Source organism: Nomascus leucogenys, chromosome 22a, assembly GCF_006542625.1.
Source record: "Nomascus leucogenys isolate Asia chromosome 22a, Asia_NLE_v1, whole genome shotgun sequence".
Lineage (NCBI taxonomy): Eukaryota > Metazoa > Chordata > Mammalia > Primates > Hylobatidae > Nomascus > Nomascus leucogenys.
This window is the reverse complement of record NC_044402.1, coordinates 39259722-39284797: the sequence shown is the minus strand read 5'-3', so window position 1 is coordinate 39284797 and position 25076 is coordinate 39259722. Positions and strand designations below refer to the sequence as shown.

Below are 25076 nucleotides of genomic sequence, written 5' to 3'. Positions count from 1 at the left end.
GGATGAGCTGGGATAGAGGAGGGGAAAGAGGGAGCAAGAACTGTGATGGGAAGAGAAGAGACAGCTGGGGAGGGGGTGGAGAGAGGGGGTAGAAAGGAAGAGGGACATATGGGAGCCTCTTCCCCCATGCCCCAAAGCTTCTCCCATTTATTATGTCCGGTAGAGGACAGATGACAGTAACTGGTGAGGCGGCCGCTCCCAGCACAACGCCTGTGCTCTGCCCAGAGGCCCCATCTGCCCTCCCCTTAGGCTGCTGAACTGGAGGACTGGGTTACCATGGAAACTGTGAGACCTGGATAGCCACAGACAGGCCGAGCTGGGCCACTGAGGCTTCTGAGTTTGGTGGTGGTGGTGGTGAGAGGGGGAGGATCCATCTGTTCCAATGCCTGCCCCTCCACCCCATTTCCATTGGCTCTCCATAACAGATGTGCCACTCAGCTCCAGGTGGGGACTTCCCTTTTTCTTGCTCTCTCTCTCTCTCCCTCTCCCACACACAGACACACAAAACAGTAGCCTGAAGCAGGGATAAAGAATGAACACTTCTTAAATTGCAAGAACATTTAGCTGATTGCATTAGAATTCTGCCTGGACTTCAAGTTTAATTCACAAAAGCTGCACTCTCTCAGCAAATTGTCATCCCAGGAGAAGTCTCGCCTCAGCCCTCAGAGAGGTGGGAGGTGGCAGGAGCACCCTGTGCAGGTCTGGAGGCCCAGACAGCCTGGAGGGAGCTGCAGAGGACCCATGTAGGCGCTCACAGAGAAGCCAGGCTTCCTCACCTGGGCTGCACATCCCCTGCCTCGGCTGCAGCTGGGAAACTGCAGCAGGATAGGAGGTGCCTTTGGCGAGATTGTCTTGGGGACTTCTTGGGGAGACCACCAGGACTTCCATAATGGGGAGATGCCAGAACTGGAAAGGGAGCAGAAGTCGTCCAATCCACATGAGAATTAGATGAAGTAACACAAGTCCAGGAAGCAGTTGATTTGCTCAGGGTGACAGGGGGATCCCATGGAAGAGCTGGGACTAGGACCCAGGTTTCCAGACTTCTGCACAGAGCTCTCTCCCAACCCACACCAACAACCCCCAGAGCTCAGTCTTCAGGCCTTTGCTGCCCTGAGCCCTGAAGGCCGCAGAGTTGGGCAGGGAAAAAGCATCTTGGATAGAGGTCCTAATCTGTCTAGTAGTTGGATATTGAAATCTTGAAAATTCTGTAGTGCTAAAATGGGGAGGTTACAAGCTTCAGAATGAAAATACAGCCTCATTGCTAATTACAGCTTTAATGTGTTACAGGTTGAAAACCTTGAATTAAAAACTAAACTGAGGTGGGAGCTGCAACCCTCCTCCACCTCCCATTCACTGTGTCACCACACTTCCACCCCCCAGTGCCTGGCACTGGTCCCTGCAGAGCTCAGCGTGCTGGTCATGTGGGCTGGGTTTCTGGGTTCGTAAGGGGAGGGGACCCCTCTCCAGAAAATGACCAGCATCTAAATTCGGGCATGACTTGAGGACCCAAAAGCTTTGGGGATATTTGCGCGGTCATACAGGGCGTGGCTAGGACCAGAAGGCGCTCTGGTAACGATGCAGAGAACCGTGCAGCCGCCTCCTGGGCGGTGCCACCCAACCCACTACACCACAAGGTGCTCTGAACGGCTCAGAGGAAGAGTTGGGAGGGGTCCCCGGACCCGGGGCCGCTCGAGGTTAGCCGGTCACAGCGAGCCTTGTAGAGATCGCGCTCCCGGGCCAGGCGGGCCACCTCGGCCCGCAGCGCGTCCAGCTGGGCGGCCAGGCGGGCGCGCTCGGCCTCCAGCCCGCGCCGCTGCTGCAGCCGCTTGGAGCGACAGGCCTGCGCGTAGCCGCGGTTCTTCAGCGTGCGGCGCCTCTGCTTCAGCCGCAGGGCCTCGTCGCGCCCGCAGCCCCGCAGCTGCCGGTTTAGCTCCCGCACAGACATCGAGACCAGCGCCGCGTCGGAAAACCGCTCTGCCAGCTGCGGAGGGAGAGTGCAGAAACCGGGTCAGCGCCAGGTCGCACCCTGCTCGGCCCTGAGGGCCCGAGGCTACCGGGCTCCGCCCCGGGACAGCCCCGCCCCGGCACAGCCCCGCCCCGGCTCCCACCTTCACGGGAAGACGCGCCCTTTCACGCAGTCTGTTTCAGTCCAGACCCTGCCCAAGGCCCCGACGCTCCCCGGGCCCCCCAGCTGACCGTTGCTCCAGTCAGGCGGGTGACCCACGGTGCGGGGCCGGCCACGGTCAGGCGAGCCCATCGCGCACCTAAACCCCGGGCTCGTCTCTGGGATCCCCGGCATCCAGCTCCAGGCCGGGGTGTGTCCAGTGGACCCGCACCCAGACAGCCCCCAACCCTCCAACGCGCTGCGTTTCCCTGTTCTGAAGCCCGCAACCCGGTGACCCTTACAGGATTTGGATTACATCCTAATGCCCTCAACACCCCCATCTGTGTCTGTAATTAATAGGATGAGTCCCAATCCTTCCTGAGAAGGTTGGGGGGCTGGGAAGCACGAAGTCTTGAAAAGGCCAATCTAAACCAGTCTTAACCCAGCTCCACTCCACACATAACCCTTTCCCTGGTTTCCACACTCCGTGTATCTGTTTACCTCCCGGAGTCGCCCACTCCCCAGCTCAATTCTTCCCTCTGGATTCTCTGCTAATCTTATCTTCTCCCTGCTCCTTCTGGTTCAGCCTACTCATTTCTCTCCATTTTAAGAAAAGGGGGAGAAGCAGAATGTAGTTTTCTCGATCTGATTTCTTTCAAGGGACCTTCTTCCCTTCTCCTGCCCTCTGTCCCCTGTCCCAGTCCACAACCTCCTCTGGCAGCTCCCCTTCCTCTCTTGGGCAGTCCTCCTTCCTTGCCCTGCCTCCCCTCAGGCCAGCTTGCTGACCACTCACCTGGACGTGCTGGGCTCCTGTCTCCTCTGGGCTACCCGGGTAGTAGCCGTGGGGCCCATCAACAGGGACAGGGCCCTGACCCTGCAGCAGCTCCACGGCCTCTTCAGGACTCAGCCCCAATGCCTCCCCAGCCCCCAGCTGCTGCTGCAGCGTAGCCAGCCAGTACAGCTCCTCCAGGCCTGGTCGGGTGCCCTCGGTCGTGCCCGTCATGCCTGGTTCACTGAAGGTGGGTGAAGGAGGCACTGAGCTGTAAGGTGTGGAGCCCAGTGAGGCTGTAGGGGGGCCAGGTCGGCCCTCAGAGGGCTCCCGCTTTACCTCAAACTTCATCAAGTCAAAGTCATTGACATATTCCATGGCCAGGGGGCTGGGGGGCAGGGCCATCCTGGAGCTGGGCTGGGAGGGGTGCACCTGCAAAGAGGAGGAGAGGTCTGGAGCACATGGAGGCCACCTGCCATCCCCTCTTCACCAAGTCCCTCTTCCCTCAAAGCCCAAGTGCCCTGGAGCAAGAGTTTGGGAAAGCCAGAGGGATGGTGCAGTTCTGTTCACTGCACAGTCCCCGCCAGGCTGAAGAGTAACCTTTCAGAGGGCAGGGACTCCTGACAGGGGACAAGCAGCTGAATTCCTGAAGGAGGAAGAGGACAGCACAGCCTCTCGCCCCACTGATGCCTCAGGATCTATGAAAAGCAAGAGCAGTATGGCAGTGCTCCCAACCCTAGTGCTGAGACATGCCGAGAGGTCTGTCATCTCAAAAGGCATCATTCCATTTCCAAGCCATTTTTTAAAATTGCTTAATTAATTGTGACAGAGTGAGTGTATATTTTAGGACAGTGGGAAGGCATGTATGCTGTGAATTTTAAGATCCAAGGATAATGTGTTCTTATAGCTCTCTGTCTCTCAAAGCACTCAGGGAAGTGCCTTGCCTATAGAAGACCCTCAGTGTACATTTGTTCCATGGATTAATCAATCAATGAATCCCTTTTGTAGGGGCAAGAGGCTTTATATGGAAAAAAGAAAGGCCCTAGAATTAGTTCTAGAAAGATCAGAATCAACTGGCCACCATCTTTCCTCAAGGCCAGTCTCTCCAACGGGACCAAGATTGATTTTCCTTCTTCTATTCAGAACTTGTTATGTTGTGTGAACTTGAGCAGATCACCTTCACCCTTCTGACCCGTTTTCCCTTCTGTTCAATGAGGGCAGTTAGACTTTGTAACATATACCAAAGAGTGTTCTCTGGAACACTGATTCTGAACAATACCTATGAAGAGGTCTGTGCTCAGATAACTTTGAGAAATGTTGCCTCCTACACATAGCACAAGAGCATATTAACCTGAGCGATCCTTTAGTAAACCATCTGTTCAAGTTCAACAAAAAGTGTCCTAAACTTATGTCACCAAGGAACTCTCCTGTCTGTTACAACCATGGGGCACATATTCACCTGAGGAACTTCTGGCTGGGTGACCTCAGATACCCTTCCCAGCCTTGAAGTCCAAGCTGTAGTCCAGCTCCCAATTCCAGTAACTCCCACCCCATCCCCAGAAGGAGCGCGGCATGGAGTGTTCATCCCCAGGGCTTAGACTTCGGCTCCTTCTAGATGTCCCAAGCCTAGGTAGCCCTCTTTCCAACCACATCTCAGACCCCCAGGCTCTACCCAGAGAGGCAAAGAGGAAGACCCAGGCCTCTCTCTTCCTGTTCCAGGGCAGGGTTGCTGCCCTCTCTGTGGAACCTGTCACCCTTGAGAGGACAGAGGGGATGGAAACAGACACAGATTAAAGGAACTGGGTCTTGGCAGAAAGGAGATGGTGAGACACAGAGAGGTACCCAGAAAGAATTGGATGTACAGAAGGAGTAGTGGGGAAGGTTGTTTATCTTTCTGACGTGATAGCAGTGAGGGACACAGGCCAGTCAGGGTGGGAGTAGAGTAGGGTACCAAGGTGTGAGGATTCTTGAAAACAGACAACAGAGAGCAGGTGTTGAAAGACGGGGTTCTAGGTGAGCAGCCTGGCACCCAGGTAGGCCCTGGATATACTCACTTTAGAAATGGCCGAGAGGATGTGGTCAGTGCCAGAGCCAGACAGGCACTGCTTCCCAGGAGACTGAAGGCTCCATGGAGCAGGACCTGGTGCCTCTGCTCAGCTCCAGGGGGCTGTGGGCACAGAGCCCAAAGGGCATTCTTAAAGGGCCAGCTCTCTGAGGTCATCTGTGGTCCTGAGGCCTCCAACCAATGAGGTAAGGAGATCATTTGCATATCTTACTGGCCTGGGGTTGGGGGAAATGGAGAGAGAGGAGAGTACAAGTATGCTTATTCTCAAAGAAGGAAAGGGGGCATCTTCCCCAACAAAGCTCCTCACTGATGATCCGACTCCCAAGTGCTCAGCTTCCCAATTCAGACAGCCACATGGGTCTCAACTACCACCCCTCTACGTGAACACAACCCTCAGCCCTAGCCATGCATAGCCTGGGACTGGAAAAAGAGGACCAGACAAACTCCCAGCACCCCCACCTTCCAAGGCCCTGCAGCCCCTCATCTGTCTTTGGAGACTATTAGCTCTCCCAGGCCCACTCTCACCTGGCCTATTGGATCTGTTTCCTATTTTCAAGAATCCTCACATTTCTGCCTCTGCCCCACCTTCATGCTGACTGGTTTTATGCCCCTCATGGCCGTTGCATCAGAAAGGAAAGCAACTTTTCCCACAGGGGATCTCCAGGACTTGACCACCGTATTTTGTCTCTCCCATTCTTGTTGATCCAGCCCCAGGACAGGCAGACCAGCTTGGGAGAAGGAGTAGGAAAAAAGAGAACAGGGAACTCTGTTCCTTCCTTCTGGGCCTTAAGGGACATTGAAATCTAATCACCACCAGTCCATCAGAGACACTTTTGTAACTGGCCTCACATGCCCTCTGCTTTCTCTCACCTTTTCCCTGTGTGTGTCTCTGCCCCTCTCTCCTCCTCTCTCACTCATTCTAGTTCCCAGATGGCTGGGGGGTGACCTACATTTTCAGCCTAATCCCCTAACACCTCTTAGAGCTATCATCCCTGAGTAGGAGTGGGAACAGGGATACTAGGAATTATCCAAGGAGATGTTTAAACCTGTCCGAAGCTGTTTAAATAGGGTCTATGGAGTTAAAGGCCACTCCCTACCTTCTAAGGCCACCCAAATACTCCCATGGGGTTAATAGGTCCTCTTTCTCAACACAGAGGCCTGGGTGTCCATCAGACCCCAAAGGTCATCACTTATAAAACTTAACCTGGTCCCAGCCTTAGATGTTGGGGAAGAGCTGGCAGATACAGATTATCTAAGATGGTGGTTTCTGAAGTGTGGTCCCCAGAGCGGCAGCATCCATATCACCTGGGAACTTGCTAGAAATACATGTTATCTGATCTCACCTTAAATCTACTGAGTCAGAAACTCTGGGGGTGGAGCCCAGAAATCTGTGTTTTAAGGCCCTTCTAGCAAGTCTGACATGCTTGAAGGCTTGAAGCCCAGGCATGGTAGCTCACACCTGTAATCCCAACATTTTGGGAGGCCAAGGTGGGAGGATCACTTGAGGTCAGGAGTTTAAGACCAGCCTGGCCAACCTGGTGAAACCCCATCCCTACTAAAAATACAAAAATTAGCTGGGCATAGTGGCAGGCACCTGTAATGCCAGCTACTCCTACTGAGGCAGGAGAATCGCTTGAACCTGGGAGGCAGAGGTTGCAGTGAGCCGAGATCGCACCACTGCACTCAGCTTGGGCAACACAGAGAGACTCCATCTCAAAAAAAAAAAAGAAAAGAAAAGAAAAGAAAGAAAGTTTGAGAACCACACAGAATGCCTACAGTCTACCCAGCTTCCCTGGGGAGGCATGTGTATATGTTTGTCTGTGCGTGTGTATGTGGTCTCTCCTACCATGCTTTCCATACACATATTGGAAAACCTAGATCAGATGATATCACTCTCTTCCCACACCTGGGTCTCTGTTTTAAGGAGCAGAAACCATCGTCACCATTCAAGCTTCTCTCTGTGACTGCCTGGATCTACTGCTGTTTTCTCAAAAGAATAAAAAAGCCTAAGGCCTAGGAACCAACCGCAAAATGGGAATGAGGATCATGGAGAGGCAGGACCCCACCCACATGCCCATGGAATGTAGCTCTCTAAAGTGGACACCCAGGAAAGAGACTCTACAATTTCCCTGGTTGAAGAAGGAATGGGAAGTGTTGAGTGCAGCCCCTTTTTCGTGCCTGCTCTGGCCTGGCCAGACACTTGCCCCCAACCAGCAGCTGTCAGGTCTGCACTGATCCTCTTGTTTACTGGAGGGCTCAAAGGAGAGGTGGGAGGGCTAAGCTGCTAACGGGCTAAGGGAGTCAGACTAAACAAGCTCAGGCGAGTTGAGCTGCTTGGGGCTCAGACCAGGCACCACTAAACCAGGGAAAGGAGTTGGGGGAGTGAGGGTTGAGCCCAGTCTGGGCCAGAGGAAAGGACCAAGGGCACAGAGAGGAGAGTCTGTGGCAGTCAGTGGGGACCCAGAAAGCAGAGCCCATCTCCCGTATCCACTGGAGACTGAGAAATGAATACTGAGACTGAAGGGCTCAAGGACATCTAGGGATGAAAAAGATGAAGCCAGCGTGACTCCAGGAATAATAGAACAGAGGAAGGAGACTAAGGATGCAGTAGGTGTAGATGTGAGGTAGAGGACAGGACAAGTCAGGGTCTCCATGGGGATTTGAATTAAAGGAGATAGAAAGATGTAGGCACATGGAAGAGATGGGTAAAGAGAGGAAGTCTTCCAGGAGAGGACCAAGAAGGGAGTAGGGGACAACAGGACGGGTGGAGAGGAACAAGGACTAGAACAGTAAGAGTGGTAGAAGGAAGAGACAGGACATAAGATTGGGGACCGAGACCTAGACACCAATAAAAAGAAACAGACACATAGATAGGCCACAGACGAAGAACAGTGGCCAAAGGACAGAAAGGTAGCAAGATATGGATGGAATGATATTGGACAACGGGGAAAGAGGGGCAGGCAGGCAAAGGGCCTGCCAGAGTGGGATAGAAAATGAAGAGGAAAGAGAGAAGATGAGACAGTCAGCATTCCAGGATGCTACCTCCTCTCCTCTGTCCTGCACTCTCATTTTTGGAAACCTGAAAGACTGGTTCTCATTCCTAGTTCTGGCTCATGGTATCTAGATCTTCAGTAATAGATCCAAATCCTCAATCTCTTCTTGGTGTACCTCCTACATGCATTTGACAAATGCATATTAAACACCTATTCTGCACCACATCCTGAGTAAGGCATTAGCGACTCCTCAGTAACAGACTGATACCAGCCCTGACTTCAAGAAACTTACAGACTGATAAAACAGAGAAACATCAAATTATTGCCCTTTGGCTGGGTGCAGTGGCTCACGCCTGTAATCCTAGCACTTTGGAAGGCCAAGACGGGTGGATCGCTTGAGCCCAGAAGTTCGACACCAGCCTGGGCAACATGGCAAAACCCTGTCTCTACTAAAAATACAAAACCTGAGGTGGGAGGATCACCTGAGCCTGGGGAGGACAGGGCTGCAGTGGGCCATGATGGTGCCACTGCACTCTAGCTTTGGAGACAGAAAGAAACCTTGTCTCAAAAAAAATAATAATAAATAAATTATTGTCCCTAGGCCCAGGCAGGAGTGGCCCCTGCCCTGGGCCCTGTGCTTTAGAAGGCTCCACTCTGACCCTCCTCTGGCTATGTCCCACCACAGGGGTGAGGGGTCTAACTCTCCTCTGCCCATACCTTAATCCTCTCAGGGCCACACTCCAGATAGCTAAGCATTCCCTGTCCAAAAGGCCCAAGCCCACTCCTAGGGCCCACATAAACCTCTTCCCTGGGTTTGCCCTCCCACGGCTGGGCCACATGACTGGTTCACACATTCCAAGGTCAAAGGGTAGACAAGGGGTAGCTGCTTGCAGGAGGCTGTGGACAGACTTGGGATGGCCTGATGGGAGGTCCACATGGTTCCACACAAGGCCCCTTGCAGTCCAAGATGGTATCGGGGTGGGAGGCGAAGTGGGCCCAGCTGAGGGCCAGTGGCCAAAACCACATCCCCCTGCACCATCATATTCTGGTTTAGAACCCTGAGGATTCCAAATAAAATACAAATCTGAACCTGGCCTTCCAGGCCATTGTGAAGTATATATTTGTCAATATATTTGTCAAGGGAGAAGAACAGAATATATTTTGTGTAATAGTTTGTTAGCCTGAGTTATACATTTTTTTTTTTTTTTGAGACAGCTCTGTCGCCCTGGCTGGAGTGCGGTGGTGTGATCTCGGCTCACTGCAACCTCTGCCTCCTGGGTTCAAGTGATCCTCCTGGCTCAGCCTATCAAGTAGCAGACATGCACCACCATGCCTGACTTTTTTTTTTTTTTTTTTTTTGACACAGTCTTGCTCTGTCCCCCAGGCTGGAGTGCAGTGGCGTGATCTCGGCTCACTGCAAGCTCCACCTCCCGGGTTCACGCCATTCTCCTGCCTCAGCCTCCGGCTGGGACTACAGGCACCCACCACCACGCCCAGCTAATTTTTTTTTTTTTGTATTTTTAGTAGAGATGGGGTTTCACTGTGTTAGCCAAGGTGGTCCTGATCTCCTGACCTCGTGATCCACCCGCCTTGGCCTCCCAAAGTGCTGGGATTACAGGCGTGAGCCACTGCTCTTGGCCTAATTTTTGTATTTTTAGTAGAGACAGGGTTTCATGTTGGCCAGGCTGGTCTCGGACTCCTGACCTCAAGTGATCCACCCGCCTCAGCCTCCCAAAGCGTTGGGGTTACAGGCATGAGCCACTGCGCCTGACCCTGAGTTATACATTTTAACCTTTTTTTGTTGTTGTTGTTTTGTGTTTTTTGAGACAGGGTCTCGCTCTGTCACCCAGGCTGGAGTGCAGTGGTGCAATCATAGCTCACTGCAGCCTTGAACTCCTGGGCTCAAGCTATCTCCCACTTTAGTCTCCCAAGCAGTTGGGACTACAGGTGCACACCACCATGCCTGGCTAATTTTTTATTTTTTGTAGAGAAGAAATCTCACTATGTTGTTCAGGCTGGTCTTAAACTCCAGGGCTCAAGTGATCCTCCAGCCTCTGCCTCCCAAAGTGCTGGGATTACAAGGCGTGAGCCACCACACCCAGCCCATTTTAAATATTTAAACACAAGGTTTGAGGGCCTCTATTTGTACTCCTGCCGCAGGTCCTACATATGTTAGAGATGTGTCTACATAAAAACAAACCATTTAAACAGAGATGAATGTGCTATGAAGAAGAAGGGCAGGGTGCTATGAAATTTTCTTCCATGAAGACATACTCTAATACAAGGCCAGAAGGGATACATCACAGGGACAGGTTGCCTAAGAAAGTCATGTTAAACCAAGACTGGTCAGGTGAATAAGAAGTGACCCTGCCTGGAGGTGTGGACAGGGTGGGAATTCCAGGTGGCAGAAACAACATATACAAAGGCTGTGAGGCAGGAAAGACGTAGACGTATTCACAAAACTAAGAAAAGATCCATGTAGCCAGAGAGTAGAAAGCCTGGAAGGTGGGAAGAACATGATAGGTGAGGCTGGAGAAGTCAGCAGGGGCCAGACCATGCAGAGCCTGGGAGGTCACATTAAGGGTTTGGGCTTTATTCTAAGAGCAGGGAGAAGCTTACTGAAGGGTTTTCAGTAGAGACATGATGTGATCAGATTTGTGTTCGAAAGGATCACGTATGTCAGCACTTTGTGTTTGTGGAGGAAGGCAACAATGAAATAAGAGTCAGATTAGAGGACTAATGCCATAACCAAGTTGAGCCTGGGGAATATCTGCAACTGGAAGCACACTCTGAGACAGAATCTTGTGTGCAGGTGGTTTATTGAGGGGGGGGGGCATAGGGGGGACTTTCAAAGAAAGAGTAGCAGGACCCGAGAGAGGGAACAGTTGAATGGCACTGCAGTTGTAATCAGCTGAGCCTAAAGAGCTCTGGGGCTGGGATGGACCTTCAGAGTTGTTCCAAACTGAGACAAAGGGCTAGGCCTCTGTACTTTATAACAACCATTCATTGGATACATACTGCCCCCAGGAAGCGGGCATTGCATTTGGTGAGACAGCCCCCTTTGGCCACAGATAGTGCTCAAGGAAGTACTCAGCTGTAAGCCATCAGCAGCCAACACTCAGCAGCTGGAACAATGAGCATCATGATCCTGAAGCGGGAATCTGGGCTGCACACCACAGCATCACTACTCGGGGGCTGTGAGACTTCAAGGATGAACCCAGAGGCCCCAGAGAGGACAATGCAGATCACACTCTGCCCCCTGGTGGTACTCCTTGGACATGGGGCCAGCTGGTGGGCCAGGCTCTCCCGGCAGGGAACTAAAGAAAAGTGTGTGGCAGATAAGGGGAAATGAGCAGTGCAAGGAAATCCGCACGTGAGCCCCTTGCTCCGTCTGCCTAAAGCTAGAGAAGAAAGTAATGGTGGGGAAGAAGAATTCAGAAACGTGGCACTCATTCATTCTTTTATTCAACCAACTTTTATTAAGTGCCTATTATAGGCCAGGTACTGCTAGGAACTAGGAGAAAAACAAGACTGAAATTATCACTCTAGTGAGGATTACAGAGATATAAAAGTAACTACAGTATAGTAAAGTACAAAAATATAGGCATATACTGGGCTAGAAGCAACACAGATGAAATAGATGTTCATTCTAAGGGACGAACAGAAAAGGCGTGTGTGTGTGTGTGTGTGTGTGTGTGTGTGTGTGTGTGTGTGTGTGTGTTTGAGACAGAGTCTTGCTCTGTTGCCCAGGCTGGAGTGCAGTGGTGCGATCTCAGCTCACTGCAACCTCCGACTCCCGGGTTCAAGTGATTCACCTGCCTCAGCCTCCTGAGTAGCTGGGACTACAGGTGTGCACCACCACACCGAGCTAATTTTTGTATTTTTAGTAGAGACGGGGTTTCACCATGTTGGCCAGGATGGTGTGTGTTTAATTTGAGTGCAGATGCCCAGAAAAAGTTCACAGAAGTGCTCTGGAAACTTCAGAGTTCAGTACGTAGGAGCAAAGGAGGCAAGTGGGGATGTGAGGGTGACAACATTAGATAAATAGGAGTCAGATTATGAAGGACATAAGATATCATGTGATGGAAAGAGCCCTGAAGAGATTTTAAGCTTAAGAGTGATATGATCTAACTTTTAATGGTAAATCAAGGGGACAGTATAGGATTTATAGGGAGAGGGGGACTTGGTAATTAGAGTCAGAAAGATCTGGATTCAGATTCCATTTCTCCTGCTAACCATTTGTGTGACTTTGAGCACATGACTCTTTTTTTTTTCAATACACACAAAACAAATTTATTTGTATGTACTTGTGGTAAACAATTAGAAAATTTCATTCATCATAGCATAAAAGTATAAAATATTCAGGAATAATTTTTTTCAGAGCAGGAATGGAAGTTTATTAAAAAGCTTTAGAGCAGGAATGAAAGAAAGGAAAGTACACTTGGAAGAGGCCCAAGCGGGCATCTTGGAGGTCATGTGCGGCATTTGACTTTTGATTTAGGGTGTTATATGTTGGCATACTTCTGGGGTCCTGCCTCCCTTTTTCCTTGATTCTTCCCTTAGGGTGACTGAGCAAATGACTCTTTAAGCCTGTGTCCACATATGTAAAATATAGTTGTGAAACGGAATGAGATTATGCATGCAGAGTTGCTGACACAGAGCCTGGCACCTACTGTCCATACCATAAACATTATTCTTCTCTCTTAACTCTCCAAGCGGATTTGCATGCACAGTGTGGGGAGTGGCTTGGTAGGGAGAGGGGTTGGTGTTTGGAGAGGCAGGAGTCCAAGAAGTGCCTTAGAAGCTATCACCTGAAGCCAGGTGAGAGATAAGCCCTGAACTAAGGCCCCGGCCATGGGGATAGTTGCAGACTTGAGGGCTGAGAAGCACAAATCCAAAGGTCCTGGCATCTGATTAGCTATGGAGGATAAGAATAGTCTCGACTGATTCCCTTTGGGGCAACTGGCCAGATGATGGTGCCATTTGCTGAGGTAGGAAACCATGAGGGCAGGTGCAGGATTATGGAGAAGATGATGACCTTCAGGTCAACCATGCTGCCACCAGTGTGCACACCTTTAGGCCCAAAGGTTGGCCAAGAGGTATCGGTTTGCAGCTGGGTAAGTGTGGACAGAGTTTGGATCTACGAACTGGGGGGAAAGAGATCCAAATACATATACCTGAGATTGAGTGTAGGCTAGAGCCTGAGGGGGAAGAGACGGGGACCAGTAGCAAACCCATGGCAGGAGACCAGCTCTCCTTATCCCACTATGTTCCAGCACAGAACTCCAAGAAATCTGAGAATCAAGATTGTTTCTGTTGCAAGTGGCAGAACTCCAATTAAAATTAGCTTGAGCAAGAAAAGAAATGCATCGATTCCTGTAACTGAAGTCAGGAATCCACTGCTCGCCATCTCCCTGCTCTGCTTCCTCTAGGCTGGCTTCTGTCTCAGACAGGTTCCTGCTTTGCAGTGCCAAGCTAACACTCAGCAGCTCCAGGCTTATATTCTACCAGTTCAGCAACTCAGCAGAAAGAGAGCTAACTTCCAAAGTTTTCAGAAAAAGTCCCAGAGAGAGATCTCATGCCCATCCTTGAACATCCTTGATTGCTGTGGCCAGAGTGAGGAACACAAAAGTTGCCTAAGCTGCAAGCCTACCCCCAAGAGGGGTGACATCAGACCCACATGACAATATAGACTGAGGAGATGGTTCCCCAAAAGAAAATCAGGGTGCTATTACCAGAAAGGGGGAGTGGATGCTGAGCAGACACCCATCATAGATATGCTGAGTTTGAGGTATACTAACCCATCTATAAGTTAGGGGGTTGGGCATTGCCTTTCCAGTTCCTCCTCCTGGGGACGCGACACCCTGAGTCCTGGGCCTTTCTGTAGTCCAAGTGCCCAGTGCTAAGGTCCACTTAGTCCCCAAATCCTAAATCCCCGATTCTCCTGATCAAGGCTCCTTTCTGCCTTACCATGAAATGGTGGAGTCTCTCCACCCCTGGGTCTCTTCCTTGGTCCTCTGATCTGAGGACTGAGAAATCAACTGAGGACTTTATGGTGGTAGTTGGGTGGGCAGATGTGTTTCCTCATTGGATTGTGGAGAGAAAGAATGACCAGGCCGGGCGTGGTGGCTCAAGCCTGTAATCCCAGCACTTTGGGAGGCCAAGGCGGGCAGATTACGAGGTCAGGAGTTGGAGACCAACTTGGCCAGCATGGAGAAACCCCGTCTTTACAAAAAATACAAAAAATCAGCCGAGTGTGGTGGCGGGCGCCTGTAATTCCAGCTACACTGGAGGTTGAGGCAGGAGAATTGCTTGAACCCGGGAGGCGGAGTGTGCAGTGAGCCGAGATCGCGCCACTGCACTCCAGCCTGGGTGACAGAGTAAGACTCCGTCGGGGGGAGAGGGGGTGTGCCGGGAGAGGAGAATGACCAGATCAGAGGACCAAGGAAGAGACCCAGGGGTGGAGAGACTCCACCATTTCATGGTAAGGCAGAAAGGAGCCTTGATCAGGAGGAGAAACGGGGATTTAGGAGTTGGGGACTAAGTGGACCTTGGCATTGGGCACTTGGACTACAGAAAGGCCCAGGACTCAGGGTGTCGCGTCCCGAGGAGGAGGAACTGGAAAGGCAATGCCCAACCCCCTAACTTCTAGACGTCTGGCCCCTGTGGTCTCCCGCCCCTGGCCTCGCCCCTCGGTCCTAGCGTGTTTGCCACCTAGTGTCTCTCCCCGGAGCAAGAGTCCTCAAAGTTACATCATGTGCGGCTGGGAGGGTGGTGGCGGATGGGGGGCGGGGCCTCGAAGTCGGGGGCCGAAGAGTGGACCCAGTCCTCCAATGGGAGAGGTGGGTTTGGCGGTTGGGAGGCAGGGGTTGGGGCGGCGGCTGGGCTGACCTGGGGCCTGGAGCCCCGGGGCCGAGGGAGCTGGCCTGCCGGCGGGACGGAGGAAACCTAGTGCCAGCCCTGCCAGGTTCCGCCCCCGCGCCTGCCCCCCTCCTTTTTAAGCGCCTCCCGCCAGCCTCTGCTGTGGCTCGCTTCGCCGCGCTCCCTCCTTCCCCGCCTTCCATACCTCCCCGGCTCCGCTCGGTTCCTGGCCACCCCGCAGCCCCTGCCCAGGTGCCATGGCCGCATTGTACCGCCCCGGCCTGCGGTGAGTGACCCCCGGCCCGGGGCCCACCCGCACCTTCCGCTGCGCTCGTCCCCTCGGGGCTGCCAGTGGCGCTCTCTTGCTCTCAGCCTCCGCCAGGTTTCCCATCCTAGGCGGAGGCGGGCAGGGGCGACTGCTGTGGGTCCAGCCTCCGGCGCCGCGCGTCTCTTGGGAGGGCAGCCGGCCGGTGCTCTTCGTTTCCGCCCGCACCTCCCCTTCTCTGCCTCGCTCGCCTCTGACCGCGCGATCTCTGTCACTCTCAGAACTTCCTCTCCCTCCTCGCTCGTCTCTGCTGAGCCGGGTCTCCGCATATCCTCCTTTCCTTCCCAGATACCTCCCTCGGACCTCTAACGGGCTGTCAGCCAGCGCTCCAGGGTACTTCGAGAGGTAGCAGGGCCCTGGGGACAAGGGTACGTGAGCCCCGGGAGACTGAGCTCAGAGCCCCCTAAAGAAAGTGGAAGGTTACACATCCATTCCGGCCTCTCCCAGACTGGAAGGACTGGAACCTGGCGGGAAGTCCAGGGCAGCCCAAGGGACCTGGGGCCAGGGGAGGGAGGCAAGCAAGATGGGAGGAGGGCGCCAAGTTGCCTTCGTTTCTTACATAGCTTGCTTCTTCCTCTGTCCAGGCCTGGAGCCCCCAGGCTCTTCCTGTTTGCCCGGCTTCTTAGTCTCCTTTCTATTTATTCTCTGAGGCCTCTCTTCTCAGCTTTTGTCCGAGTCGGAAGTGACCCACATCTGTCGCACAGCCCGTTCCACTTGGGCAGCCCTTGTGGGTGGTCTCTGAAGGAAAGGTCCCACTTAGAGGGCTGTAGGAGGGTGTGGGGGCTTTACAAGAGATAACGTGAGCCAGGCTCCAGCTGGAGAGAGGCTCTCCTCAAGACTGTGTGCTCGAAAATTAATGCTCACGGAGAACTTCCCTCTGAGGCAGGAACAGACCCAGGTCCCAGTAGCCCTCCTCCCCTGCCCCTGGGGCCACACTGATCATCTATCCTGCTTTAGCGGAAACCACCCCAGCTTCTACCCCAGCCAGACTCAAGCTCCCGCATCCATGCTCTGAGCTTTCTCCCTTCCCCAGGCTAACACCCTCTGAGTCTGAGCTGCCAGCAGGCTGCTGTTCCACCCTCCCACCAACACCAAAGCTCTCCAGGCATGTGGCCTCTAGGAAGGAAAGCCAGGGGAAGCACGGGGTCACGTGGTCTTGGGTGTGGGGGCAGTTTCTGATGGGCGAGGCCTTGTTAGAGGAGGAGAGTAACACCCCTTTCATGGTCTTTGCTCTCTCGGGCTTACTCCACCTTGGGTCCAGGCCAATCAGAGCAGACCTTGCTTCTGTCTCCCAGGGCCATGAGAGGCCAGACAACAGGACGCTGTCCTCCTGAGAATTCAGCCCATGGACCCCAGCCAGTGACACTCATTTCCCAGTGGTCAACCTTCCACACAGTTCAAAAATACTTACCCGAGGGCAACATTTTATGCAATCATTGTTGGTCCAAGTGGGCAGCAGCAGATCAGGGCCTGGAAGCCCAGCATCCAGTCACCTATTCTCTGTGCAAGAGCCCTCATCTAGAAACCTGGCACTGGAAAGACTAGGACCTTTGCCTGGGGCTTTCATAGTCTTTCAGCATACACACCAGAAGGAAAGACTAAAAACAGCTGCCATTTTAATTTATAAAAAACTATACTTGAAAATGGAAATAAAATGGATGAGGCTTCAAACACCAGACATATTAAGTTGTCACCTGGGCCCAACTTCTTGTCTTGACACTTGGGCCAAAGGCCCCTACTCATTTCTTTTTTTTTTTTTTTTTTTTTGAGACAGAGTCTTGCTCTGTTGCCCAGGCTGGAGTGCAGTGTCGCGATCTCGGCTCACTGCAACCTCCACCTCCCAGGTTCAAGCAATTCTCCTGCCTCAGCCTCCTGAGTAGCTGGGACTAGAGGCACAAGCCACCACATCCAGCTAATTTTTATATTTTTAGTAGATGGGGTTTCACCATGTTGGCCAGAATGGTCTTGATCTCCTGACCTCGTGATCCACCTGCCTCAGCCTCCCAAAGTGCTGGGATTACAGGTGTGAGCCACCATGCCCAGCCATCTCCCTACTTATTTCTAAACGTTGATTAAACAGTTAAACATGGGCATGGGCTACACATGCAGCAACATCAGCATGCCTACATGTATACTTCCACACAGCCAGGCATGTGCCTTTTTTGCTCATTTGGCCATATCTGTCCCTCGCTGAGCAGGAGACACCCTCCTCAAGCCTCATAAAGGCTACAAGATACATGTGTCCTGAACACATCCCACACACCAACTGCAACCTGCTCTTCATGGTCCCTGCATGCAGACATGTTTTAGCAGACTGCAGCCCAAGCTTTCTGTCTCTCCCATCACCTGCCTTGTCCACTCTCGATGACAGCAGCTAGCTCATTGCCTCTGTTTCTCCTATAGGCTTAGCTGGCATGGGCTGAGCCCCTTGGGCTGGCCATCATGCCATAGCATCCAGACCCTGCGAGTGCTTAGTGGAGATCTGGGCCAGCTCCCCACTGGCATTCGAGATTTTGTAGAGCACAGTGCCCGCCTGTGCCAACCAGAGGGCATCCACATCTGTGATGGAACTGAGGCTGAGAATACTGCCACACTGACCCTGCTGGAGCAGCAGGGCCTCATCCGAAAGCTCCCCAAGTACAATAACTGGTAAGCCTTGGGCTCCACAACCTGCAAGATAGGTGCACTGAGGCCACTTTGGGTTCACCAAGGCAAAATCAACTTAACTAGAACTTCCCAGTGGAATGAACAAGAATGAGAGCTTTGGGGTAAACGGACTCAGAAACTGGGATTTGCTCATGCCTATAATCCCAGCACTTTGGGAGGCCAAGGCGGGTGGATCATCAGGTGTCGGGAGTTTGAGACCAGCCTGACCAACATGGAGAAACCCCATCTCTACTAAAAAAAGAACAAAAAATACAAAAATTAGCCCAGTATGGCGGCACATGCCTGTAATCCCAGCTACTTGGGAGGCTGAGGCAGAAGAATCACTTAAACCCAAGAGGCGGAGGTTGCAATGAGCCAAGATCGCTTCATTGCACTCCAGCCTGGGCAATAAGAGCGAAACTCTGACTCAAAAAAAAAAAAAAGAAAGAAACTGGGATTTTTTTTTTGTTTTTTTGTTTTGTTTTGTTTTGTTTTTGTTTTGAGACGGAGTCTCACTGTGTCACCCAGGCTGGAGTGCAGTGGCATGATTTCAGCTCACAACAACCTCTGCCTCCCGGGTTCAAGCAATTCTCCTGCCTCAGCCTCCGGAGTAGCTGGGATTACAGGCATGCGCCACCACGCCCAGCTGATTTTTGTATTTTTAGTAGAGACATGGTTTCACCATGTTGGCCAGGTTGGTCTCAAACTCCTAACCTCAAGTGATCCACCCACCTCAGCCTCCTAAAGTGCTGGGATTACAGGCCTGAGCCACTGCGCCCAGCCTGGTTTGTAGTTTGTATTTTATTTTAATGTTAAATGAAGAAGCTGATATAAATAAGATCCTTTGCTTTTTTTTTTTTTCCTCACCAGTTCAGGGAGCTTTTGCCAGAGGCAGAGACCCCCAGAGGGCTGGGACCTTGGGGAACACCCCTTAGATGGGACAAAGCCTGGAGGAAGGGACTGAGATGTGATTGGGTGGGGAAAAATAAGGCCAACAGAAGACCTGGAGTCAAAGTTGGACTTGAAAAAGTGGGTCTAGGGACAAGGGAAACCTGCTGGCCACCATCTTCCTGACAATCGCCTCTCCCCCAGCTGGCTGGCCCGCACAGACCCCAAGGATGTGGCACGAGTAGAGAGCAAGACAGTGATTGTAACTCCTTCTCAGCGGGACACGGTACCTCTCCCGGCTGGTGGGGCCCGTGGGCAGCTGGGCAACTGGATGTCCCCAGCTGATTTCCAGCGAGCTGTGGATGAGAGGTTTCCAGGCTGCATGCAGGGTAACCAGGGCAGGGGCACAGTGGCAAGGGCATGGAAGATATGAACAGGTTTGGAACCCTTCATCCAGGGGATGTCTTCCTCCACAGGCCGCACCATGTATGTGCTTCCATTCAGCATGGGTCCTGTGGGCTCCCCGCTGTCCCGCATTGGGGTGCAGCTCACTGACTCAGCCTATGTGGTGGCAAGCATGCGTATTATGACCCGACTGGGGACACCCGTGCTTCAGGCCCTGGGAGATGGTGACTTTGTCAAGTGTCTGCACTCTGTGGGCCAGCCCCTGACAGGACATGGTAAGCACCTGCTCTGCCCCAAGGGGGACACAGAGGCCTTCTTGTACTCGGAGGAGCCTTCTTGTACTCGGAGGAAATCCCAAATCCTACCTCTCCACAGACTCTAAAAACCTGTCCTCTCTGGCAACCTAATTCCCAAGATCCAGAGCAGCAGTCCCAGCAGAGGGATGAGGCTGTGTTTGCAGAGCACTTTGCACAAGATTGAGAAAAATCCATGTCCAAGAATAGGGGCATGGAAGCTGATGGTTATTATGAGGTGGGGGGGCTTCAGCCACCCCTGCGAAACCCCAAAGCTACTGCTCCCAAGTGTCTCTCCTGCCAATCCCTGATCCCTCCGGCCCCTGACATCCCAGTTCCTGATGCCGCTGCCAGCAGCCCCATGACCCCATTGTCCCCAGGGGAGCCGGTGAGCAAGTGGCCGTGCAACCCAGAGAAAACCCTGATTGGCCACGTGCCCGACCAGCGGGAGATCGTCTCCTTCGGCAGCGGCTATGGTGGCAACTCCCTGCTGGGCAAGAAGTGCTTTGCCCTACGCATCGCCTCTCGGCTGGCCCGGGATGAGGGCTGGCTGGCAGAGCACATGCTGGTGAGGGCCTGGTGAGAAGCAGGGCAGCTGCCGGGGACAGGGCTAGGGGTGGGGCCTGGCCAGTCTGCCTCAGCCTCACCTCCCTCCTGCCAGGTGCCAGGTTGGTGGGTGAGGACTCTACTTGAAGGCCCAAAGCTTTGGCCTCAGGCTGCTGAATGTTGAGATTTCCCCTGCCACTAACCCAGGCCTGATGGCAGGGCAGTCACTTACCTAGTGAATAAACATTGGTCCTCCCTATTAAAACCCTAGCTGCCCTTCCCCATGCAGACCATGCCCTGACCTTTGGTGACCTCTTTCTTATTCCCTCTCTCCCCAATGCACAGATCCTAGGCATCACCAGCCCTGCAGGGAAGAAGCGCTATGTGGCAGCCGCCTTCCCTAGTGCCTGTGGCAAGACCAACCTGGCTATGATGCGGCCCGCACTGCCAGGCTGGAAAGTGGAGTGTGTGGGGGATGACATTGCTTGGATGAGGTTTGACAGTGAAGGTGAGGGACCCTCAGATCACACTCTTGGTTCTGGCTCTTGTCAGAGCCTCGGGGTCTCCTTTCTAGTGTTCACAGTGACTTTGTCAGTGAGAAAGTTTCCTGAACACCCAACCCTGCTCCATTCCTCTGGCAGCCCAGCCACCCTAGAGATAGCCTTTCCTCATCAGATCTTGGGTCCATCTCAGGACAGGGTGGGGTGGAGCAGGACCTTCTTTGATCTTACATCTCAAGTTTTCCTTGTTTGGTCCTTCCTTTCTTTCACTTCTCCTAACAGGTCGACTCCGGGCCATCAACCCTGAGAACGGCTTCTTTGGGGTTGCCCCTGGTACCTCTGCCACCACCAATCCCAATGCCATGGCTACAATCCAGAGTAACACTATTTTTACCAATGTGGCTGAGACCAGCGATGGTGGCGTGTACTGGGAGGGCATTGACCAGCCTCTTCCACCTGGTGTTACTGTGACCTCCTGGCTGGGCAAACCCTGGAAACCTGGTATGTGCAGTGGGGAAGGTGTGGCACAGCCTCCAGGCCTCAGCACCTTAATGGTGGAAAAGCTTTCTCCACAACCTCCAATCATCTTCTAGGACTGCCAGGAGGCACAGAAGTCATGAACGTTTGCAGTTTCCAGTCCCAGGCGAAATCTCAGTCCATGTCCCAACTCCACTAGTCACTGGTTTTGTGATCTGGCTAAGTTGCTCAACTTCCCTAAGCTTTAGTTTCCACATCAGTTGAATGAAGGTAGTCGTGATAGTGCCTATCTCATGAGGTTTTTGGAGGATTAAATAGTGCATAAAAAGGGCTTAGCACACTGACAAATACACAGTAAATTCTCAATAATAAATACAAGCTGGATTTTTTTAATGAAAGGAAAAGGAAGGACTTTTGAACATTCTTACAGAAGGTATTTGGCTCCAAGCACTATCCATAAAGTTTGGCCCATTAGGAAAAAAGGAAAGCTGCCTCCTCTGCTCCAACTCTCCTCCTGCCACTTGGCTCCCACTGTCCCCTGCATAATAACCACTGTCTAAAGGTCAGTATTGTTACCCTCACCCTTCCCCTGTCCCTCCAAAGCATTCACCCCAATCCTTCCTACAAACAAAATCAGGTCAGTGCTTGAGTCTTTCTCAGAAGCTAGTTTCTGAATCCTGTCATTACCCTGGGCGCCTGGGAGTCCCACCTCTCCCTCAGCCCTGCACTCTGGACCTTCAGTATTCTTTCCATGGCCTTCTGCAGTCAGGCAGTCCAGACACCAAGAGGCGGGGGCAAAGAAGAGCATGGGAGGGGAGGGTGGCCTTGTGGTCACTGAAGCCTATATTCAGGTTTGCCAAGCTGGCCTAGCAGTCACGCTCCTTGCTTCATCTAATCACCCTTTATTTTTACTAACACCATCATTAAGCCCCCCTCAGCCTTCCCACCCAACTGAGAAATCCAGGAAACTTTCATCTTTCCCCACAGGCTAGTTCCCCAACCCTTTCATCATCTCCAGATTTGGGGGCACAACTAGGGCATCTTGTCCCCAGCTTCAATTCCCAGAATAATACCCTGTGTTAGGATCCTGCACTGGGTGCTGATGAAGGATGGCTCTTATCTGCGATGGCAGGCAGAAGCCGGCGGATGGGAGAGGGTGAGGATTTTGGCCCCGTGGCTTCCCCACTCCCCAGGTCTGACCAGCAACCTCCAGCAGAGAAGGCACCATGTCCACTCAGGGGCCACACAGTGGTGCTTCATACATGTGCCACTGACTTAGTCCCAATCCCCCTCCAGGACACCTGAAGGTGCCAAGTGTGACCTGGGCTCCTGAGGTTATCCCTACCCATGTGATATCCCTATCTCTATTCTTCAAGCCCTATCACTTCATCAGGGTCTAAGCAGGGCAGGGAAATCACCAACATTTTGTTAGCTTTAAAATCAATTCCTTGCCAGGCACACTGACGCACATCTATAATCCCAGCACTTTGGGAGGCCGAAGCGGTTGGATCACCTGAGGTCAGGAGTTCGAGACCAGCCTGATAACATGGCAAAAACCCCGTCTCTAATACAAAAATTAGCCGGGCATGGTGGCTCACACCTGTAATCCCAGCTACTCAGGAGGCAGGAAAATTGCTTGATCCCAGGAGGCAGAGGTTGCAGTGAGACAAGATTGTGCCACTGCACTCCAGCCTGGTGACAGAGTGAGACTCTGACTCATAAATAAATTAACTAATTAAATAAATAAAATCAGGCCAGGCGCAGTGGCTCATGCCTGTAATCCTAGCACTTTGGGAGGCCAAGGTGGGCAGATCACCTAAGGTCAGGAGTTTGAAACCAGCCTGGCCAACATGGTGAAACCCCGTCTCTATTAAAAATACAAAAAAATCAGCCAGGCACGGTGGTGGGTGCCTGTAATCCCAGCTACTGCAGAGGCTGAGGCAGGAGAATTGTTTGAACCTGGGAGGCGGAGGTTGCAGTAAGCCAAGATTGCACCACTGCACTACCGCCTGGGCAACAGAGCAAGACTCTGCCTCAAAAATAAAAAGATAAAATAAATTCCTATTTGCATTTTGATAACTTAGGAGAGTCTGTCTTCCCCGGTTTGCTGACGGAAAGTCAATTCTCTGAAGTACTAAGCTGACATTCTCAGTTTTTGCTTTAGGTTTGGGTATTTATTTAAATAATAGTCTCACAAATAATGAAATAGTTTCTGGGGGAAAAATTATTATAACCTTATGCCCATATCTAACCCCATTCCCTTGAGCCCTGGTCAGTGCCAAGTGCCAGTAGCTTGGTACAAACATTAGTGCCCTGCCAAACCCCAATTCCTCTCCCACTCTTTTCTCACATAGCTCAGCTGGCCGCACCTTCATGGCTAAATAACCTGAGCTCTTGAAGATGCCCTGGCCCCCTTCCCTCTGCTCCTTATCACACAAGGTTCTAGGCAGCTGATGAGGCAAAAAAAAAAAAAAAAAAAAGAACCCTGCAAGAATGTGTGCCCATGTATGTGTGTGTTGGGGGTCAACATGACCTTGGAAATAATAGTGTTTGTATTTCCTCTGCCAGGTGACAAGGAGCCCTGTGCACATCCCAACTCTCGTTTTTGTGCCCCGGCTCGCCAGTGCCCCATCATGGACCCAGCCTGGGAGGCCCCAGAGGGCGTCCCCATTGACGCCATCATCTTTGGTGGCCGCAGACCCAAAGGTAAACAACATATGAGCTCCATGTTCTTGGCAAAAGGGCTATCTCTGTATTAGGGCCTACCTCCCTCTGATCCTGAGCCTCAGCCTGGATCTCACCTGTCTCCAGAGTTCTCCCCTGGTGAATGCAAACTTGGGAGGAGGCAAAGGGTCTGAAAATGGGATAGCCAAGGTCTTAGGAGAGAGAGTAGCAGTCAAGCTCACCGGAAGGGCTGGAGTTAGGGTCCAAAGAAAAGGGCTGCCTGTGACTCTGTTCATTGGTGATCTAGGGGTACCCCTGGTATACGAGGCCTTCAACTGGCGTCATGGGGTGTTTGTGGGCAGCGCCATGCGCTCTGAGTCCACTGCTGCAGCAGAACACAAAGGTGAGCACCCTCGCCATTCCTCTCTCTCCTCTGTGTGCACACAGCACCTCCTGTCTCCCTTCCTGAGTCAGACCTTCCTTTTGTCCACCCCTGGAGTCTGATATGGCCCCACCTCTTCCCACTTCTATCTTTTCCCCATCGCTGAAGACATTCAGAACCATAAGCCTTTCACAGCTTCCTCCAACTGGATGCAGGGTGCCCTTCCCTTCCCCAGTGAGAAGGAAGATTCCTTACCCATCTTGCTTCCCTCCCTAGGGAAGATCATCATGCACGACCCATTTGCCATGCGGCCCTTTTTTGGCTACAACTTCGGGCACTACCTGGAACACTGGCTGAGCATGGAAGGGCGCAAGGGGGCCCAGCTGCCCCGTATCTTCCATGTCAACTGGTTCCGGCGTGACGAGGCAGGGCACTTCCTGTGGCCAGGCTTTGGGGAGAATGCTCGGGTGCTAGACTGGATCTGCCGGCGGTTAGAGGGGGAGGACAGTGCCCGAGAGACACCCATTGGGCTGGTGCCAAAGGAAGGAGCCTTGGATCTCAGCGGCCTCGGAGCTATAGACACCACTCAGCTGTTCTCCCTCCCCAAGGACTTCTGGGAACAGGAGGTTCGTGACATTCGGAGCTACCTGACAGAGCAGGTCAACCAGGATCTGCCCAAAGAGGTGTTGGCTGAGCTCGAAGCCCTGGAGAGACGTGTGCACAAAATGTGACCTGAGGCCCTAGTCTAGCAAGAGGACGTAGCACCCTCATCTGGGAATAGGGAAGCCACCTTGCAGAAAATATGAGCAATTTGATATTAACTAACATCTTCAATGTGCCATAGACCTTCCCACAAAGACTGTCCAATAATAGATGCTTATCTATTTTACACAAGATTTGTGCTGTTTTCATTTCCCACCTATCTTCACAGGCTTCCCTCTAACACCAATCTCACAATCTTCTTCTTCCAGCCCCTGGAAGAAGCACAGTCCGGCACAATCAAAGATCTGTTTTACAGGCAGCTCTAGAACTGGGTCACAGACATAGGAATTGCTGGGAGAAGACACTATCCACTCTATGTCCTGAGTTCTTTTAAAAAAAAAAAAAAAAAAGGGTGAGGCCGGGCGTGGTGGCTCATGCCTGTAATCCCAGCACTTT

At 52.3% G+C, this 25076-nt stretch overlaps 2 protein-coding genes across 9 annotated transcripts in view; one reads left to right on the top strand and one right to left on the bottom strand.

Annotated features, from left to right (window-relative positions):
• Window positions 1–526: 526 nt before the first annotated feature.
• The window catches only part of NRL (neural retina leucine zipper), a 35389-nt gene continuing 10839 nt past the window's right edge, over window positions 527–25076 (bottom strand). Inside the window, exons 2-4 of one of the 3 annotated variants that reach the window (XM_003260671.4) lie at window positions 4928–5153; window positions 2898–3305; window positions 527–1981 (exon numbers count right to left, since the gene is read on the bottom strand). In XM_003260671.4, coding sequence (XP_003260719.2) covers window positions 1649–1981; window positions 2898–3278 — 714 coding nt within the window. In that variant the 5' untranslated portion in view covers window positions 3279–3305; window positions 4928–5153 and the 3' untranslated portion in view covers window positions 527–1648. The remainder of the gene's footprint in view (window positions 1982–2897; window positions 3306–4927; window positions 5154–25076) is intronic. The other 2 variants (XM_004091898.3, XM_030803868.1) reach the window with 2 other exon arrangements.
• Window positions 14775–24812, top strand: PCK2 (phosphoenolpyruvate carboxykinase 2, mitochondrial). Of its 6 annotated transcripts, none has more exons than XM_030803852.1 (11): window positions 14775–14898; window positions 15406–15485; window positions 17521–17766; window positions 18856–19040; window positions 19128–19331; window positions 19730–19917; window positions 20241–20403; window positions 20678–20896; window positions 23441–23578; window positions 23844–23939; window positions 24195–24649. In XM_030803852.1, the coding sequence occupies exons 4-11, from the start codon at window positions 18983–18985 to the stop codon at window positions 24647–24649; spliced, it is 1521 nt and encodes a 506-aa protein (XP_030659712.1). In that variant the 5' UTR covers window positions 14775–14898; window positions 15406–15485; window positions 17521–17766; window positions 18856–18982. The 6 variants fall into 6 exon arrangements, with proteins under 6 accessions (XP_030659712.1, XP_030659708.1, XP_030659713.1 ...); XM_030803851.1 differs by lacking the exon at window positions 14775–14898 and adding an exon at window positions 14924–15078; XM_030803848.1 differs by lacking the exon at window positions 15406–15485 and having other exon boundaries at window positions 14782–15078; window positions 24195–24807.

Bases quoted from the DNA above. Each gene is read 5' to 3' on its own strand.
- PCK2 (XM_030803848.1), top strand. From the start codon at position 15,050: ATGGCCGCATTGTACCGCCCCGGCCTGCG. The intron at 17,767-18,855 runs GTAAGCCTTGGG...CCTCTCCCCCAG, and splicing joins CTCCCCAAGTACAATAACTG to CTGGCTGGCCCGCACAGACC. The intron at 20,897-23,440 runs GTATGTGCAGTG...TTCCTCTGCCAG, and splicing joins GGGCAAACCCTGGAAACCTG to GTGACAAGGAGCCCTGTGCA.